Consider the following 16,755-nt stretch of genomic DNA (forward strand, 5'->3'; position numbering starts at 1 on the left):
AACGTTTTTCCATAATCACAAGATTCAGCACAATTTTATCTTTCTCAAATCCATCCATTTTTCATTCCTAACGCTCGCAAAGCTGACTTCAGACTAACCAGGATTCTTTCTACTTCAAGCATATTCGGTAACCTACTAAAAATCTAACAAGAAAAAAATTTCGATTTCAAAACATTTTTATTATGTATATAATTACTACAATAATATATATATATATATATATATATATATATATATATATATATATATATATATATATATATATATATATATATATATATATATGTATATAAATACCCCTCAATGACTGATACAATTTGTCAAATAAACGAGTATAATCAATATGTTCTCTCTTAATTCTATTCTCTTACTAATATGAATTAAATTGAAAATCCGTCCTTATGTTGGTTCTGGTTGCTATGAGTGGTTGTTAGGGCTTCTTGGCTATGGTTATTTTTAGTCTCCCATATTTGGAGTGCCTTCAGTAGTTTTTCATATACTATTTTTACTCTCCTATATTTGGAGTCCCGTTCTCATGTAGATATATGCATGGTGTTAATATAAGGTGGTGGTGTTCTGGTTGGTTTCAAATTGTCTCCCAAATATGGTGTGCCCGTAAAACCTAATGATAGGTTACTTCTATTATTTATTACTATGTTGTTGTTTTCTCTCTCTTCCTAGAAGTAAATAGCTGTAAAAATTATCTTTCAAATAAAAGCTTAAACGTCCGTCTATGATTTTCCAGTACCCTACTGGCGACGAGGAAAAAATAATAAAAAAGGAGACATATCACTGCGTGCCATGTGAAAAAGTGGTTTTCCCTGCTGCTCAAAATTGGGACTGTTATTCTCTAAATAATGTTTTCTGCTATGGTGACTCCAATGGTGCAGTTTTTTTTTGCAAGCCGACAATATTTTTGTGGGGTTTCAAGCTTCAAGATTCCCGTCAATAATTTTTAATAGTTTGATTTTTTAATCAAGAATAATCGAAATAATAGCTATCATTCCTGAATCAGCTTCATATGGAAAGTCTTCCTCACTTGACAGTATTTTTCTAAAATGTGTTTTTAAGTTTCCGACTACTATGAGCTAGAGTTTTTTCTTTATGAAGTTAAAGCCTGGCGCAACCATGATTTGTGTGACTAAAATACATCTAATTTTGTATCGCATTTTGCATCTAAAACATTCTACATTTTACATCTGAAATTATGAAAAAATTGTAAGTAAGTAACAAACTCTTTCCTGAATTTGCCTCTTGGATATACAATGCAGAAATTTCATTAGAAAAATTATGAAAAAATTGTAAGTAAGTATCAAACTCTTTCTTGAATTCGCCTCTTGGATACACAATGAAGACATTTCATTCAAGAAATTATGAAAACATTGTAAGTAAGTAACGAACTCTTTCTTGAATTCACCTCTCGGATTCACAATGCAGAAATTCCATTCAACGAATTATGAAATATTGTAAGTAACTAACAAACTCTTTCTTGAACTCACCTCAGGGATACACAATACAGAAATTGCATTCGAGATATTATGAAAAAATTGTAAGTAAATAACAAACTCTTTCTTGAATTCACCTCTTGGATTCACAATACAGAAACTTCATTCAAGAAATGATGAAAAATTGTAAGTAAGTAACAAACTCTTTCTTGAATTCACCTCTTGGATTCACAATAAATAAATTTGATTCGAGAAAATATGAAAAATTGCAAGTAAGTAACATCTCTTTCTTGAATTCGCCTCTTTGACACACAACACGAAAATTTCATCCAGTAAATTATGAAAATTGTAAGTAAGTAACAAACTCTTTCTTGAATTCACCTCTTGGATACACAAGACGGAAATTTCATTCATGAAATTATGAAAAATTGTAAGTAAGTAACAAACTCTTTCTTGAATTCACCACTTGGATACACAATACCGAAATTTCATTCAAGAAATTACGAAAAAATTGTATGTAACTAAAAAACTCTTTCCTGAGACCTCATGGATAAACAATACAGAAATATTATTAAAGAAATTATGAAAAAATTGTAAGTAAGTAACAAACTCTTTGTTGAATTTGCATCATGGACAATACAGAAATTTCATTCCAAAAATTACGAAAAAATTGTAAGTAAGTATCAAACTCTTTCTTGAATTCGCCTCTTGGATACACAATACAGAAATTTCATTCAAGAAATTATGAAAAATTGTAAGTAAGTAGCAAACTCGTTCTTGAATTAATCTCTTGAATACACAATACAGAAATTTTATTCAAGAAACAACGAAAAATTGTAAGTAAGTAACCAAGTGATTCTAGAATTCATCCCTTGGATACACAATACAGAAACTTCAATCAATAAACTATGAAACAATTGTAAGTAAGTAACAAACTCTTTCCTGAATTCACCTCTTGGATGCACAATGCGGAAATTTCCTTCGAGAAATTATGAAAAAATTGTAAGTAAGTAACAAACTCGTTCGTGAATTCGCCTCATGGATACACAATAAAGACATTTCATTCCAGAAATTATGAAAAAACTGTAAATCAGTAACAAACTCTTTCTTGAATTCACATCTTGAATACACAATATAGAAAGTTTATTCAAGGAATTATGAAAAAACTGTAAGTAAGTAACAAACTCTTTCTTGAATTCACCTCTTCTATGCACAATAAAGAGATTTCATTCGGGAAATAATGAAAAAATTGTAAGTAAGCAACCAACTGTTTCTTGAATTCAAATCTTGGATACACAATACGGAAATTTCATTCAAGAAATTATGAAAAAATGTAAGTACGTAACAAACTCTTTCTTGAATTCCTCTGTTGGATACGCAATACAGAAATTTCATTCGAGAAATTATGAAAAAATTGTAAGTAATTAACAAACTCTTTCTTGAATTCACCTCTTGGATACACAATACAGAAATTTTATTCAAGAAATAACAAAAAATTATAAGTAAGTAACCAACCGTTTCTTTAACTCACCTCTGGGATACACATTAGAGAAATTTCAATCAAGAAACTATGAAAAAATTGTAATTAAGTAACAAACTCTTTCCTGAATTCACCTCTTGGATGCACACTACAGAAATTTCATTCGAGAAATTATGAAAAAATTGTAAGTAAGTAACAAAATCGTTCTTGAATTTGCCTCTTGGATACAAAATACAGACATTTCATTTTAAAAATTTTGAAAAAATTGTAAGTAAGTAACAAACTCTTTCTTGAATTCACCTCTTGAATACACAATACAGAAATTTCAATCAAGAAATTATGAAAAATTGTAAGTAAGTAACAAACTTTCTTGAATTCACCTCTTGGATGCACAATACAGACATTTCATTCGAGAAATTATAAAAAATTGTAAGTAAGTAACCAACCGTTTCTTGAATTCACCTCTTGGATACACAATACAGACATTTCAATCAAGAAATAACGAAAATTCAATCAAGAAATAACGATACACAATGCAAAAATTTCATTCAAGAAATTATAAAAAATACTTGGATACACAATACTTGGATACAAAATACTTGGATACACCATACAGACATTTCAATCAAGAAATAACGACATTTAAATCAAGAAATAACGATACATAATACAGAAATTTTATTAAAGAAATTATAAGAAAATTGTAAGTAAGTAACAAACTCTTTTTTGAATTCACCTCTTGGATGCAAAATACAGAAATTTCATTCAAGGAATTATGAAAAATTGTAAGTAAGTAACAAACTCTTTCTTGAATTCACCTCTTGGATATACAATACACAAATTTCATTCCAGAAATTATGAAAAAATTGTAAGTAAGTAACAAACTTGTTCATGAATTCCCTCTTGGTTACACAATATAGACATTTCATTCGAGAAATTATGAAAAATTGTAAGTAAGTAACCAACTTTTTCTTGAACTCACCTCTTGAATACACAATATAGAAATTTCATTCAAGGAATTATAAAAAACTGTAAGTAAGGATATGCTAAGGATATCCTGCTAAGGATATCAACATGAAGCTTTCAAGGAGGGGAGCTTTCAACGAAGTGCAAATTACGATCTGGCCTTGGGAAGGTATAGGGGTTTTTAGCACTACTCATGTTAATTTTTTGCTCGTTTTGAGTTATACTCAGTTATTTATTGTAAATATCTGTTCGTTTTGGGTTTCATTTATTTATCGATGCTGAATTGCAGTTTTTTTACGCTTGGTAGATTATTTGATTCGATTTTTGCTCATTTTTGGTTTAATGGACTTCTTTTACTTTTCTTTAATAAACTTATTTTGTGAAAAAAGTTTTTCAATTAATTATATAAATGAATAGATAAATCTTAAAAAGAGCAAAGCTGAAATCTAATATTCAAATGAAGCTTAAAAAGAAAAAAAATTGCTCCTGAAGTATAAATGAAACCCAAAACAAACATAAATTAATAAAGAATCATAGCAAACAAGTATGCAACAGGTACATATATATATATATATATATATATATATATAAATAAATAAATCTTCAGATGAGCAAAATCTAGACTAAATATGCAGATCGAGCTTAAAACGAACAAAAGCACTACAAACAATAATTTGGCTACGGCCCCGTTCCCCAACTGTAAAAGTATAAGGCCTACTGTGTCATTTGCGCTTTACTGAAGAGTATATCTACCTTCAACAGTCTTGAAAAGAACTAATAAAATTAAACTGAGCATTTAATATATAATGATATTAATTGCTGGAGGTTCATCAGCTAAAGATTTTATTTTACTGCAATTTTTATTTCAGTTTCAATGCTGCAATAAGTACCAAAGAAAATATTTGTTATGTAATTCGTTTTAGTAAAGCGCCAAATAAGCGGTAGGCTTTAGACTTTTACATCAAGGGAAATGGGCAGTATCTAAACTCTTGTTGGTAGTGAAAATTATATTTGTCTTGAACAGTTCGGAAAATAATTAATAAAATTAAACTGATTATTTGATATATAATGCTATTAATTGCTGAAAGCTCATCAGGTCAAAATTGTATTTTTTGTAGTTTTCATTTTATTTTCAATTTTTTAATAAGTACAAAAGAAAATATTTTTAATATAATCTGTTTTTCAGTCCCAGCCTCTCTTTTTTTTCTTTTACGTGATGCGGGAAGCCATATTGTTTCTCATGCAAACTTGACGAAAAGTGGAAAATCGTGTATTTTTTCTTTTGGACTTCACTAAAAGTGTCGTATTTTCGACATTATTAAACTTTTTTCCATCGTGAATCCATACACAAAATCGTCCTTTCGTAGTACCCGCATGGAAAACCACACGGTTTTTTGCATAATTGAACTGCACCATAAGTTTTAGATGTAGTCGCGACTTAGCCAATGTGAATGACCACTAATGGTACTTTAAAATTACATCAGTTGTCAAAGGTAGGGTGTGCTCACCGTTGCAGCGGCTTGAGTATTTTCATGATGCACAGCATTTGGAAGATGACAATTTTCGAGTTTGTAAATGACACTGAATGACACTTTTTCGCTGAAAAATGACCCTCTCAGCTAAAATAGTTTGGTAAACCACTGCTTAGGCAACTCTGACTAATTTACGTAATTAATTTGGCAGACAAACCAAAAGTTAAATTTCTCTTTTAGTGTTTTCTGTGCCCAAGTTGAGAAATGTCTTCTGTATACGTTATAAAATTAGAAAAACTTCTATCTCAGCTGCAGCTTAAGCATCAAGCAAGGTAACCTATGCTAGTCTTTTCATTGACCGTGTGTTTAAGACCTTTCTATCAGTTGAATAGCATAGGCTATCCTGGGTTTGTCAAAAGATGTTAGACTAGAATTCTTGCCTGGAAGCCCCTTTAAAGGCCTGTTTGGTCAATATATGTGAGCATTCTACTTGATTTTTTTAATGCCATTTCCAAATTATCTAGGCCTAATTAATTCACTTGTAAATGTATCCCTCCCTCTTAGTGGCTGCATAGCCTATAAGGTAAATATATACCAAATCATATTATTGAGTTAGGAATAAAGTGAATACACCATTCAGTGCCTTTTTTTTATGCTGATTACAAATAGCCTATAATAATCATTTCTATCAGAAATGATTTTCAGCCCCCTCCTAACCTAACCCCCACCCCCATATGTGCAAATAGGCTTATATATCCTAAATTGACATATATAGGGGGGGGCTAAAATTCATATCCAATAGAAATGGTTGTTATATTTGTAATTAGCATAAAAAAAGGCATTGAATGGTGTAGGTCTATTCACTTTATTTGAAACTCAATGATATGATTTGGTATATATTTACCACATATAGCCCAAGGAATGTCTAAAAACTAACATAAAACAATGAAATTCTTGCTTTTAAATGTCCAAAATATTTCTACAAGTCAGGTTAGCCTAGGCTATCATGTTTCCTTCTGTTTTGATACACTTTTCAGAATGATTTGACCTCAAGAACCTAGAGGTCATCACCTGAAACTTTTCAAGCAGTCTACAATTTCTTGTCAGTACTCAATTCTTCTCAACACATATTGTCAATAATTAGAACAAACTATAATATAAATTTAGAATTGGTACTCCTGATAGACATGTTAGGAAAACAATTGTCACTTTAAAATAAGTATAATGATCCTAGTTAACATATTATCCAAGAAGAAAACCTTTATCGTCAAGTCTTCCCTTTTTTTCTTTCTACTTCCAACTTAAAAGAAAAAATTTACAATATTCTCCATGCTGTGAACGTAATGTGTAAATCTGCTGTAAATCATTTGATAAATTGTTCTTATAGATAGCATTCATCCTGGTGGATGAATAATCCAACAGGATGCAGATAAAGCAGTGGTGAAAATGGTAAAATTCTACTTTAGTTACTTTTGGTTGTCTTGGAAAGGGGCTGGGTTAGGAAAATGAAACTTTCAGGGATGGATCTACTTGCTAAGGTATGTCACAGGAAGGTAATTTGAAGTACCTATCTCCACTCCTCCCCCCCTCTATATAATGGTAAATTAATGCACTTTACTAGTTATTTTAGCTCACATTCCATCCTCTATCACTATCATTATTAAAATCCCTGCTCACCTTACACAACTTCAGCTTTTAACCTTGTTCATTGAAATATAGCCTATTCAAAAATCCAATTTTCATTTAAAAGTCCATCACTTTAACTTATTTACTATCTAGGTGACATTGCTTATGGAACCTGTTTGTGATGTCACAGCTTTGCTTATCATAACCCCTTTAACAGCAGCATGCAGGTGCAATGGGGTAGAAGACAACTCTGTGTTGATAAGCCATTTATACTTTATTAATTTGGGAAAGGATTTGACAAGAGATAGGCCAGTAAAAAAATCCAAATTGTTTTTAGAGGACAAATTATGTTATTAGAAGAAGTTTTTATTTTTATAGGTCCATGTGCTCATGAAGCTTTTTAAATATTTCTGAAGCACTAATTGATAGAGCACTAATTTATGTCATGGGAAGATGTTTTTGAAATCCCCCTTCCCCCCAAACTCAAAATTTTCTAAAATTCTACTCTAGAAGCTTTTTTAAATATTTCTAAAGTGCTATGACACAGAGCACTACAAACATCAGAATCAACTTTAGAGGAAAAATTATGTTATGGGAAGATGTTCTTGAAATCCCCCCAAACTCAAAATTTTCCAAAATTCTACTTTAGAAGCTTTTTTAAATATTTTTAAAGTGCTAAGACATAGAGCACTACAAACATCGAAATCAATTTTAGAGGACAATTTATGTCACAGGAAGATGTTTTTGAAATCCCCCTTCCCCCCAAACTCAAAATTTTTTAAAATTCTACTCTAGAAGCTTTTTAAATATTTCCAAAGCACTAATAGATAACACACTAAAACATCAGAATTGATTTTAGAGGCCAAATTAATTCTACAATAATTCCCCCTTCTGCCCAAACTCAAAATTTTTTTGAAATCCCCCTTTGCCCCAAACTCAAGATTTTCCAAAATTCTACTTTAGAAGCTCTTTAAATATTTCTAAAGCACCAAGACATAGAGCACTACAAACATCAGAATCGACTTCAGAGGACAAATTATGTCATGGGAAGATGTTTTTGAAATCCCCCTTTGCCCCATACTCAAATTTTCTAAAATTCTACTTTAGAAGCTTTTTAAATATTTCTAAAGCACTAATTAATAGAGGGCTACAAACATCAGAATTGACTTTAGAAGACAAGTTATGTCATGGGAAGATGTTTTTGAAATCTCCCCTCCCCAAAACTCAAAAATGTATAAAATTCTACTTAAGAAGATTTTTAAATATTTCTAAAGCACTAATAGATAGCGCTACAAAAATCAGAATCAACTTTAGAGGACAAATTATCTTATGGGAAGATGTTTTTGAAATCCCTCTTTCCCCAAAACTCAAAATTTTACTTTAGAAGCGTTTTTAAATATTGCTAAAGCGATAAGACATAGAGTACTACAAATATCAGAATCAACTTTAGAGTTGATTCCCCCCAAACTCAAAATTTTCCAAAATTCTACTTTAGAAGCTTTTTTAAATATTTCTAAAGTGCTAAGAGATAGAGCACTACAAACATCAGAATCGACTTTAGAGGACAATTTATGTCATGGGAAGATGTTTTTGAAATCCACCTTCCCCCCAAACTCAAAATTTTCAAAAATTCTACTCTCGAAGCTTTTTAAATATTTCCAAAGCACTAACAGATAGCGCACTAAAAACATCAGAATCGACTTTAGAGGCCAAATTAATACTACAATAATTCCCCCTTCTCCCAAAACTCAAAATTTTCCAAAATTCTACTTTAGAAGCTTTTTTAAGTATTTCTAAAGCACTAAGACATAGAGCACTATAAACATCAGAATCAACTTTAGAGGACAAGTTCTGTCATGGGGAAATGTTTTTGAAATCCCCCTTTGCCCCAAACTCAAAATTTTCAAAGTTCTACTCTAGAAGCTTTTTAAATATTTCTAAGGCACTAATAGATAGCTCGCTACAAACATCAGAATCAACTTTAGAGGCCAAATTAATTCTACAATAATTTCCCTTTCCCCCCAAACTCAAAATTTTTCTGAAATCCCCCTTCGCTCCAAACTAAATATTTTTTAAAATTCTACTGTAGAAGTTTTTTTAAATATTTCTAAAGACCTAAGACATAGGCCGCTACAAACATCAGAATCAACTTTAGAGGACAAGTTATGTCCTCTAAAGTTATGGGAAGATGTTTTTAAAATACCCATTACCCATTGAAATTTTGACAAAGCAACATTTTACCTTAATTTTCAGTTATCAGTTTCTTTTTCTCTGGCTTTAGTTCTGAAAGCGCAATTTCAGGTATTATATTTTATGTCTTTGTCTAACAAATACCCGTTTGTCTGGTTTATTTGTCAAACAAATACCCGTTTGTCTGGTTTCCTTGTTCAGTCTATAGCGGTGGGTTATTTATAATGCACAAGTACTGAATAATCTATATTCGTTTTGATTATTTTTTTTTGGAAACCCCTTAACATTTTGAGTTGGGTAACCACATAAAACATATTCAAATAGCTTAATCCTATAATGTTGAAAAGTTTTGCTTTTCTTTTTTACATCCGCATTTTAAAATGTGTTAAAAATCCTGGAACTTATATAAAAATTTTCTTTCAAGTGCAAAGGTTAGCTGCAAGGGGATTTGATAGCAGGGGGAGGGCGGTGGTCAGCAACCTGCTTACAGTGCCCCTGCTTATACTAATCTAAGCTGACCATTTCGTTGCAACATGTTGCACTGGAATCATGCTCTAAAATCTGGTTGATAATTTGCCTTTCTAAAAAAAGAGTTTTGTAAAAGGGGGAAACAACCCCTAAAAGTCAAAGATTTTAATAAAACTCATACCATCAAATTTGTGGTTCTTGGCAAATACCCGCCAAAAAATCCCCCCCCCTGGAAAATACCTCCCCACAGGAAATACCCCCAAGGAAAATACCCCCCCCCCTCAAAAAAAAAATACCCCTGTGGAAAATGAGGCTTTTCAAATTTCAAATTATCAACCAGATTTTAGAGTATGAAGGGGGAATGGGATGAATGGTAAGGAGGATTTCAAAAACTTTGAATGACCTTAAAAAATCTGTGAGTTATAGCAATGGAACCTTGCAAAATAGATTTTCTGTTTAAATGAAGTACAACAAAATTATTTCAGCTTCAAAACTTTGCTCAATCCCAACTTATAAGGTTTTAAATATATGCAAATACATTTCTTAAATTTTGGAAATAAAACGTTGATATGGCTTAAAATTCTGCTCAAATGATTTTCAGAACTAAAGCCAGAGAAAAAGAAACTGATAACTGAAAATTAAGGTAAAATGTTTTGTCAAAATTTCAATGGGTAATGGTATTTCAAAAACATCTTCCCATGACATAACTTGTAACATTGATATGGCTTAAAATTCTGCTCAAATAACTGAAATTGCGTTTTCAGAACTAAAGCCAGAGAAAAAGAAACTGATAACTGAAAATTAAGGTAAAATGTTGTTTTGTCAAAATTTCAATGGGTAATGGGTATTTCAAAAACATCTTTCCATGACATAACTCGTCCTCTAAAGTTGATTCTGATGTTTGTAGTGCTCTATGTCTTAGCGCTTTAGAAATATTTAAAAAAGCTTCTAAAGTGGAATTTAGGAAAATTTTTAAGTTTGGGGTGAAGGGGGATTTCAAGAAAATTTTGAGTTTGGGGGGAAGGGGGGAAGTATTGTAGAATTAATTAGGCCTCTAAAGTCGATACTGGTGTTTGTAGCACGCTATCTATTAGTGCCTTAGAAATATTTAAAAAGCTTCTAGAGTAGAATTTTGAAAATTTTGAGTTTGGTGCAAAGGGGGATTTCAAAAGCATCTTCCCATGACATAACTTGTCCTTTAAAGTTGATTCTGATGTTTGTAGCGCTCTATGTCTTAGCGCTTTAGAAATATTAAAAAAAGCTAATAAAGTAGAATTTTGGAAAATTTTGAGTTTGGGGCAAAGGGGGATTTCAAAAAAATATTGAGTTTGGGGGGAGGGGGAATTATTGTAGAATTAATTTGTCCTCTAAATTCGATTCTGATGTTTTTAGCGCGCTATCTATTAGTGCTTTGGAAATATTGAAAAAGCTTCTAAAGTAAATTTTGAGAAAATTTTGAGTGTCGGGCGAAGGGGGATTTCAATAACATCTCCCCATGACAAAACTTGTCCTCTAAAGTCGATTCTGATGTTTATAGCCCTGTATGTCGTAGCGCTTTAGAAATATTTAAAAAAGCCTGGAAAGTAGAATTTTGGAAAATTTTGAGTTTTGGGGGGAAGGGGATTTCAAAAACTCTTCCCGTGATATAACGTGTCCTCTGAAGTCGACTCTGATGCCTTTAGCACTCTATCTATTAGTGCTTTAGAGATATTTTAAAAGCTTCTAAAGTAGAATTTTTGAAAAAATTTTGAGTTTGGGGGGAAGGGGGAATTATTGTAGAATTAATTTGGCCTCTAAAGTCGATTCTTATGTTTTTAGCGCGCTATCTGTTAGTGCTTTGGAAATATTTAAAAAGCTTCTAGAGTAGAATTTTAGAAAATTTTTAGTTTGGGGGGAAGCGGGATTTCAAAAACATCTCCCCATGACATAACTTGTCCTCTAAAATCAATTCTGATGTTTGTAGCGCTCTATGTCATAGCTCTTTAGAAATATTTAAAAAAGCTTCTAATGTATAATTTTTTAAAATTTTGTGTTTGGGGGGAAGGGGGATTTTAAAAACATTTTCCCATTACATAAATTGTCATCTCAAGTCGATTCTGATGTTTGTAGCGCTCTGTGTCTTAGTGCTTTAGAAATATTTATAAAATCATTTAAATTAAAATTTTGTAAAATTTTTGAGTTTGGGGGGAGGGGGGATTTCAAAAACATCTTCACATGACATAAATTATCCTCTAAAGTTCATTCTGGTATTTGTAGTGCTCTATGTCTTAGCGCTTTACAAATATTTAAAAAAGCTTCTAAAGTAGAATTTTGGAAAATTTTGAGTTTGGGGGGAAGGGGGATTTCAAAAACATCTTCCCATAACATAATTTGTCCTCTGAAGTCGATTCTGATATTTGTAGCGCTCTATCTATTATTGCTTTGGAAATATTTAAAAAGCTTCTTAAGTAGAATTTTAGAAATTTTTTAGTTTTGGGGAGGGGGGATTTCAAAAACATCTTCCCATGACATAACTTGTCATCCAAAGTCAATTATGATATTTTTAGCGCTCTATCATTTAGTGCTTCAGAAATATTGAAAAAGCTTCATGACAACATGGACCTATAAAAACATCTCATAACATAATTTGTCCTCTAAAAACAATTTGGATTTTTTTTTACTGGTCCATCTCTTGTCAAATCCTTTCCCTAATTAATAAAGTTTAAATGGCTTATCAAGACAGAGTTGTCTTCTACCCCATGGCACCTGCATGCTACTGTTAAAGGGGTTATGATAAGCAAAGTTGTGACATCACAAACAGGTTCCATAAGCAATGTCAGCTAGATAGTAAATAAGTTAAAGGGATGGACTGTTAAATGAAAATAGGATTTTGGAATATATTTTAATGAACAAGGTTAAAAGCTGAAGTTGGGTAAGGTAAGCAGTGATTTATAATTATGATAGTAATATAGGATGAAATGTAAGCTAAAACAACTAGTAATGTGCAGTAATTTACCATTATATAGAGGGGGGAGGAGTGGAGGTAGGTACTTCAAAGTACCTTCCTGGGACATACCTTAGCATGTAGATCCATCCCTGAAAGTTTCATTTTCCTAATCCAACCCCTTTCCAAGATAGCCAAAAGTAACTAAAGTAGAATTTTACCATGAAAATACATCCCAGTGGATTATTGATCCACTGGTGGATTGTTCATCCACCAGGACAAACTCTATCTATAAGAACAATTTACAGCAGAAATTTCAAAAGATTTACACATTATGTTCACAGCACTGAAAATATTGTAATTTTTTTCTTTTAAGTTGGAAAAAGAAGGAAAAAAGAGGAAAGACTTGATGATAAAGGTTCTCCCCTTGGATAATATGTTAAATAGGATCATTAGACATATTTTAAAGTAAGAATTGTTTTCTTAACATGTCTCCTTATCAGGAGTACCAATTCTAAATTTTTACCCAAACTATCTAATGAAACAGTTACTGCTGAATCCGTTGTTGTTTTTAAATGAAGGCTAGATGCTGAATGGTCCTCCAGTGAGTGTAAACTCAATTGGGAGGCTACTGAAGATGCAACAGCACCTGGTCACCAGTGAACCTGCATACAACTAGTTATCATTCTGGAGCTCTACAAGGAGAAATCCTTAGATTGCTCCTAGCTGCAATTTAAGGTAATTTCAAACAATATTTGGTAAATTATCAATCAATAACATACAGAGATAAATTGCAAACTGAGAAGCTAACCAATTTAATGTTAGGGGTAATGTTTATATTAATGGATTACTGAAATAGCTAAGAAACAAACTTACCTCTATAGGTCTAGTCAGAACAGAAAGAGTGTAAAAAACATAATTAGGTAGCCTAGTATATCCACCTAGTTTCTATTTCAGTTATAGAATCTTGTATAAATTGACTGCCTACTTTAGTAAAAAAGCCTCATTGTAGTTACTTCCCACTGTATAGTAAGTTCATTCAATACATAAAAGATTATATAACTGACATAGGGACAAGGTGAACATGCTGCTTAATTTATTTCTGTATGCTTTTCCAAATAGGCCTATAGGCTACTAATCAATTTACTGGTAGAGTTTTCCTTTAGTTTTTAGATATTGCTTGGGCTATACATAAGAACAACAAAAGGGAGAGAGTGTATTTGCTAGTGAATTGTTTATTGTATTTGTAAAGAGCATACAAAAAATAATTTGAACATACCACTAGGTACTAGTTTCTGTGTTCGTTCTAGATATGGTAATTACTTTACTTGCAAAGTAAATTTTGAGCCATTTTAGGACCCTTGAAAATAATAATTCGATTCTATATTTTTTTTTTATATAAAAATGGGTTAAAACATTGGTTTCAAACTTATTATTCCATTATAAATCCATTTTATACAAGTTGTATATTTCACAAACATAGATTTGTCAAGACTAAGTTGAATAAAAAAAATTCAAAACAGTTCCACCATGTTTTCTTCTTATTCTGTTAGGCTACTTAAAAACTGCTGTTTCATCTATAGCCTATGTTGAAAAATATCAAAGCCAAGAGAACAAAGATGGCACATGGAAAAATGAAGAAATTGTTTTGGATTTTTTTTATCCAACTTAATTGTGACAAATCAATGCTTGCAGATTAAAAAAAATGGATTTTATAATAAAATAGTAAATTTGGAACCAATGTTTAAACCTTCTTTATATGAAAAAACCATAGAAAGAAATTATCATCTTCAAGATTCCAAAAAATACTTAAAACTAAATTTGGAAGAAAAGCAATTATTATATTCAGAAAGAGCATAAAAAATAGCATCTAGTGGTTTTTTCACTTTATTTGTTGGTCAATTATATGAACTGCTCGGTATTTATCTTTCATCATTCCTGACTTGGTTAGAAAAAAATTTCAATTTTACTGATTTTTCTAATTGGCTATATTTGGGTATTATTTTTATTAAAAAAAAAAGAAAAAACAGAACAAGCCATAGGCCTGTCGTGTTACTAATTAATAGTAAACAAAACAATAAGCAACAATACACAAAAGACAATATACAAGAACTTAATCCCTGGGTATTGATTGGTACCACAATTAACTATTAAACTCCTTAGGCTGAACACATTACAAAAAAATAAGCAAATACATCAGATTGCACAGAGACAAATTCATTAAACTCTTTTTAGGGGCATTGAGTAAAAGATATCATACAAATGCCATAAATATTATGGTTCTAAATACTGCCTTTCATAAAAAAAAAGTTCCAGCCAAAGCTGTTTTAAAAGCTTTAACATTATTTCTTCAAAACAACATGATCAGGTAACATGTTCCAATTTACAAAAAAAAACTGTCCAACCTTTCATAAAACCCTTTTCTGAAACAATTTTAATTGATTCTGCCATGTGGGTGAATAATGGCTAAACTGATAGAAATTGCTAAGAGATAAATTATTTACAATTTTATTAATTCAAAATGTATTAACTATGTCTAATCTATCCCTCCTGAATTGCAAAGATGGTAGGCTCAAACATCTTAGTCTATGCTCATAAGACAAGCATTTCAAATGAGGAACAAATTTTGATGCCCATTTTTATATTTTTTAATAAGCTGTGAATCAGATTTTCTTGTTGGATACCACACAGATGCACAGTATTCAACTAATGATTCTGTCATTGTCTTATACAGCTTAGTAAAGCTTTGCAGGTTAAACCTTCTTTTGATACAAAACAAACTGTTATTGACTTTACATTATACAGCAAATACTTATTTATCAAACCTCAATTGATTATCAAAAACAATGCCAATGCCCCTAATGGAATCAACAGAATATATTAGAATTTCACCAATAGAATACTGGTACTCTACTGTATTCACTAGATTATTCTCCACAAGACACTTCCCTGATTAATTGTCATTGAATTTAAATTACACCAATTAACCAATGCATATCAATCATCATGTTGAAGAGCCACATCATCTGGGGAAGATACACCCTTGTAAAGATTTACATCATCTGCAAACATTTTAGTCTTACTATGTTGAATTTATAAATATACTTATGCATTTATAAATATACAAAACAGAATTGGTCCTAAGCAACTACCCTGAGGGACTCCTCTCAAATACTACACTTGTTGCATTCTGTGACCTATGTGTTAGATAATCTGCAATCCAAGCCAGAGTTCTCAATCCAATCCTATACTTTTGACATTTTTTCAACAGTAGAGGTATTGATACTTTGTGAAATGCCTTACAAAAATTAACATAAACACAATTAAACTTTTGACCCAAGTCAGCCATCATTTGAAAATCATTAACTACTTCCATTAGCTGAGTATGACAAGACCTGTTTTTCATAAAATCCTGTTATGCTATATGCCACAGGTTATTATTGGAATCCTTACAAGTCTGCTTTTTTAAAGTTAGTCCTATTATTTTATTTTAGCTTTGACTACAGAATCAGGGAAAGAATTCTGGTCGTTTAGAATTGAAATGATTCAAAATTTTATCCTGGGTTTGCTTAAAGCTTTTGGTTTGAACACTTTCTTAGAATAACGTCTTGTATTTTGAAACTGCCAGTTGAAAATAATTTTCAAAGCTCATTTTTATGATTTATTTTTACTTTATGCCTCTTTATTTCTTTTAGATTCTACCAATTATTATTATTATTGTTTATTGATAACCCATCTTCATGCAAAAAGAAAATGATTGAGCACTACCAAAAAAAAATATTCTTATCTTTTATTGTAAATTTTGGAGTTGGTCACTCTTTTCTTTCCCATGCAGATTAACTTTGATTTATTGGCCTGAGATTTAGGCCTAGGCTCCAAAAGTTAGTTGTTGGCCTGTCAGTATTGTCTTGAAGAATAATAGTAGGCTAAGACCCCCAATACTCAGACAGTGCATCAGCTCAGACACATATCTGGATTAAAATGTGTCTTTCTGAACATGGATAATGGGCTCCTAATTCTGGACATGATTGCTTAGCCTATTTAAACACAATTATTTTGCTTTACAAAACTTGCCTTAGATTAAATCTGTCCAAGATTGAGTCTGTGTGTGATTTGAATTGTTTATTTTAACTTTCAGATCCTGTGTCCAAGATTGGACAGTTTTCCCCAAGATCATGCTCAACC

At 31.3% G+C, this 16,755-nt stretch overlaps 1 protein-coding gene across 1 annotated transcript in view; it reads left to right on the top strand.

Moving 5' to 3' along the window:
- The first annotated feature begins 5,536 nt into the window (after positions 1-5,536).
- Positions 5,537-16,755, top strand: part of Acadvl (Acyl-CoA dehydrogenase very long chain) — a 54,280-nt gene continuing 43,061 nt past the window's right edge. The window contains exon 1 of the mRNA XM_089104669.1: positions 5,537-5,695. Within this exon, the coding sequence (XP_088960795.1) occupies positions 5,628-5,695 (68 nt within the window). The 5' untranslated portion in view covers positions 5,537-5,627. The remainder of the gene's footprint in view (positions 5,696-16,755) is intronic.

Source organism: Artemia sp. Qi Xiang Cuo, chromosome 18 (assembly GCF_049724085.1).
Source record: "Artemia sp. Qi Xiang Cuo chromosome 18, ASM4972408v1, whole genome shotgun sequence".
Taxonomy (NCBI): domain Eukaryota; kingdom Metazoa; phylum Arthropoda; class Branchiopoda; order Anostraca; family Artemiidae; genus Artemia; species Artemia sp. Qi Xiang Cuo.